At 66.4% G+C, this 3405-nt stretch overlaps 1 protein-coding gene across 1 annotated transcript in view; it reads left to right on the top strand.

Annotated features, from left to right (window-relative positions):
• EMIHUDRAFT_441818 (hypothetical protein) overlaps positions 1–3405 on the top strand; it is a 4356-nt gene that overhangs the window by 349 nt on the left and 602 nt on the right. Inside the window, exons 2-4 of the mRNA XM_005785090.1 lie at positions 2518–2865; positions 3075–3170; positions 3374–3387. Coding sequence (XP_005785147.1) covers positions 2518–2865; positions 3075–3170; positions 3374–3387 — 458 coding nt within the window. The remainder of the gene's footprint in view (positions 1–2517; positions 2866–3074; positions 3171–3373; positions 3388–3405) is intronic.

Genomic DNA, 3405 nt, shown 5'->3' with positions numbered 1-3405 from the left:
AGCCGGGCCCCCTTTTGGGGGTATGGTTTAAAAAGGGTTTTTCAGAGGGGGGTTTTTGCCTTTTTTGCAGGGAGGCGGGGGAATTCGTTTCAGGGGAGGGGGGGGCCTTTTTTTGAAGGCCCCCCCCCCCCCCCCCAGCATGTGGTGAAGGTGCTGGGGGGGCCGGGACCCCCCCCCTAGCATGTGGTGAAGCCTCTTGGGGGGGCCGGACCCCCCCCCCTAGCATGTGGTGGGCAGCCCCCAGCAGTTGGTGGGCTAGGAATAGCCGCCAGAGAGCCGATTTTGCCCCCAAAGTTGTGAAATCGTGGCTACGTCGCGTGGTGTGCTTGTGCGTCGGTAGTCATCGCACGACTCGCAGTCTCGCACTGTGTCCGCACTGCCGGTGCCGGCTGGGTCCGTCGCAGCGCACGCACTCTCCCTGTGGGTCGAGTCGTGGTTTATGCGCGAGTCGTGGTGTGCGAGGATTATTTGACTAACACTCTGATTAATACCCAGCGCGGCGTCTCCCCCTCCTCTCTCGCTCGAGGCACCCGGAGCGAGAGTGTCAAGGACACACACACCCATCTCTCTCTCGCGAGCGCACACACACCGACCCCATGTGCCGTGCACGGCCAGCGCTCCCACAGGCGCGGAATGATCCGTCGTGCGCCCCATGTGCGTACGCGCGCAAGTACATGAAGCAGTTATAGCAGTACCCTACGACACACACCGCCAGAGGACAGCGCGTCCAGCGTCCATCGGGGTGGAGGTGCTGCCGCCAGAGCCCAGGTTGGCGAAGCCGTCAACGATCCACTCTATGAAGCGTGGAGCTGCCGCCAGCGCTGCGGCCTGCGTGCCAAAGTTTCGCGGCTCGAAGGGGGCCGCGCCGTAGGGAGGGTTCGTGGAGCGGGCGACCCACCTCTGGAGCGTAGGCTGTTGAGCGACATCTTGACGTGCGTCTTCGACTTGCGGTAGAGGCACTCGATGTACCACCGGCCTGAGTTGCTGTTCTGCTTCACCGTCGGCGAGCAGCCGAGGTGCGCCACGCGCGGTCGTCGTCAGAGGCAGAAGAGGGCGCGTTGGTCATTTTCGCTATCTGCGCCGCGCGCAATGGGGTGAAGTCACGTGGGATTTGCACGACGCGGCTGTCGCGACGTGCAGAAGTGCGTGGCATGCGGTGTACGAGACGGTAGGTGGGTCGATGGCTCGGCTCGCATCGCCCTCCTAGCCACAGCTCTGGATTCGGGCCCGACGCCGAAGCGGCGCGCGCGACGGCCGGCGCGGCTTGGGAAGGAGGGCGCGGGCCGACCCATCGACCCCCTAGGGGACCAGACTATGGCCACCACTAGCCTCGCCAACCGCTCCGCTAGCGTGTCGAGCGAACCTGACGCGACTTCGGACGGCTACGTGGGCGCCTCGCTGTGCTGGCGTTACGCCCGGATCAGCCTCGTAGTGAGTGAGCAGCGCACGATAAAAACGGCTGAAAAACCTCGAAGCCCTGGGAGCCCTCCCCCTACTGTTTTACAATGTAGCTCCCTCGCACAACACTGGGCACGGGACTGGCTCGCACTGGCACTAACACAGGTACACCACGGGAGCCGCCTAAGCGACTGCTGCGAGAGTGGCGAGGCACTTAGCTCCGTGCACCCGCCCACCCCCGCCACAGGCAAGCAAGCTCATTCACAACCTGCTCTGCGATTGCCGTGTGAAGAACGACTGAGATACGCTGCTTCTGCAGCCCCAGCCAATTCTTAGTGGTCCAAGTCACCTCATCGTGGTACTGGGCCCGCGTCATGGCTCCAACGTGGACACGCCCATAGCTGGGGACACTACTAGGTCACGCATGGCATCAGAAGTTTTATCTCTGGGCCCCGAAAGGCATCTCTAGCAGCGTCGTTACGCATGCGCCCTCCCCTCCTGGGCGCATACGCCTCACGTCTCGACAGAGCATAAGTAAGCCCTTGGCGTGTGACGAGACGAGTTCTTCGCCATCGCAGCGAGCAGCAAGCCACTCTCCGCAGCAGCCGGAGGCATCGCCGCAGCACTGTCTTCTCTCTCTCTCTCTCTCTCTCTCTCTCTCTCTCTCTCTCTCTCTCTCTCTCTCTCTCTCTCTCTCTCTAGTCTGCTGTGAGAGGGGCTTAGCTTATAGAATTCTTCTTTCGAGCTGGAGCTGAGGGCGAGCTGGCCTCTCGCTGCCCTTCCGCCTCGTCCCTCTCCCTCACGCATGAGATCAGTCCTGCTTGCTGCGCTCTTCGCGGGCGCGGAGGCGCTCGCGGGTGCGGCGCGTGCTCCCGCGCTTGCTCGCGGCGGCGCTCCGGCGATGGCCGCTGTGCCGGTCGCCAAGTTTGACGGCGCGGCGGCGGGCGAGGAGGCGGTGGAGCTTCGCGTGGCCAAGGCGCGCCGCCTGCCCCCCTCATGTTCACCGCCCTGCTCTGACGGCTGCGGTTGCCCGCTTCCGCAGCCGCCTTCGCGTTCCCGCCGCCTCCCCGCCGCCCGCGGCCGTGGCGCCCCTGACGGCCGTGGCGCCTCTGGCCGCAGGCGGGCGCGTATCTGGTGCACCGCAAGGTTGTGGCGGAGCAGGCCAACATGCGTCTCGGGACCGCCAAGGCCAAGACGCGCATGGAGGTGCGGGGCGGCGGGCGGAAGCCCTACCAGCAGAAAGGGACGGGGCGCGCGCGCCGCGGCTCGTCCCGCTCGCCGCTTCTCGTCGGCGGCGGTGTGTCGTTTGGTCCGCGGGGGGTGGGCAAGGCGCGGTACGCGCTCAAGATGAACAAGAAGGAGAAGCGGCTCGCCATCTCCACCGCCCTCATGTCCGCCGTCGGAAAGATGACGGTCGTAGAGGACCTGGACACGCACTTTGCAGCGCCCAAGACAAAGGACATGAAGGCGCGCCCAGCCCCGCCGACGGAGCTCCAGCAGACGCCGCACAGAGCCGCGGGCGCAAGAGCCACACACCGGCGGCGGGCAGCACGCCGCCCTTCCCTGCTACCGCCCTCACCGCCGCCGCCCCTTACCGCCGCCGCCCTTTCCTGCTACCGCCCTTACCGCCGCCGCCCTTACCGCCGCCGCCCTTACCGCCGCCGCCCACGCGGTAGGCCTTCCTCGAGCGCGTCGACGTGGACACCGACGGGCGCCAGTCGACCCTCATCCTCACCAAGGACCGGCATGAAAACACCTACCTCTCGGCGCGCGCCCAACCTCGAGACGTCGAGATACACACGCGGACCCCGCACCACCCTCCCCCCCCCGCCCCCCTCCCCCTCCCCCCCTCCCCCCCCCCCCTTCTCACCGCCGTCACCATCTTTCCGTCCCCCCCCCGCCGCCGCCCTTGGCGCCGCTGCCCTCGCGCCCGCCACCCCCTCGCACCCGCCCTCGCCGCTCTGGTCAGGCTGAGAACATCCCCTGTATGAAGGTTCTTTTGTCATG

Source organism: Emiliania huxleyi, assembly GCF_000372725.1.
Source record: "Emiliania huxleyi CCMP1516 chromosome Unknown EMIHUscaffold_164, whole genome shotgun sequence".
Classification (NCBI taxonomy): Eukaryota; Haptophyta; order Isochrysidales; family Noelaerhabdaceae; genus Emiliania; species Emiliania huxleyi.
The sequence above is the reverse complement of the archived record's forward strand: the minus strand, read 5'-3'. Positions and strand labels throughout refer to the sequence as shown.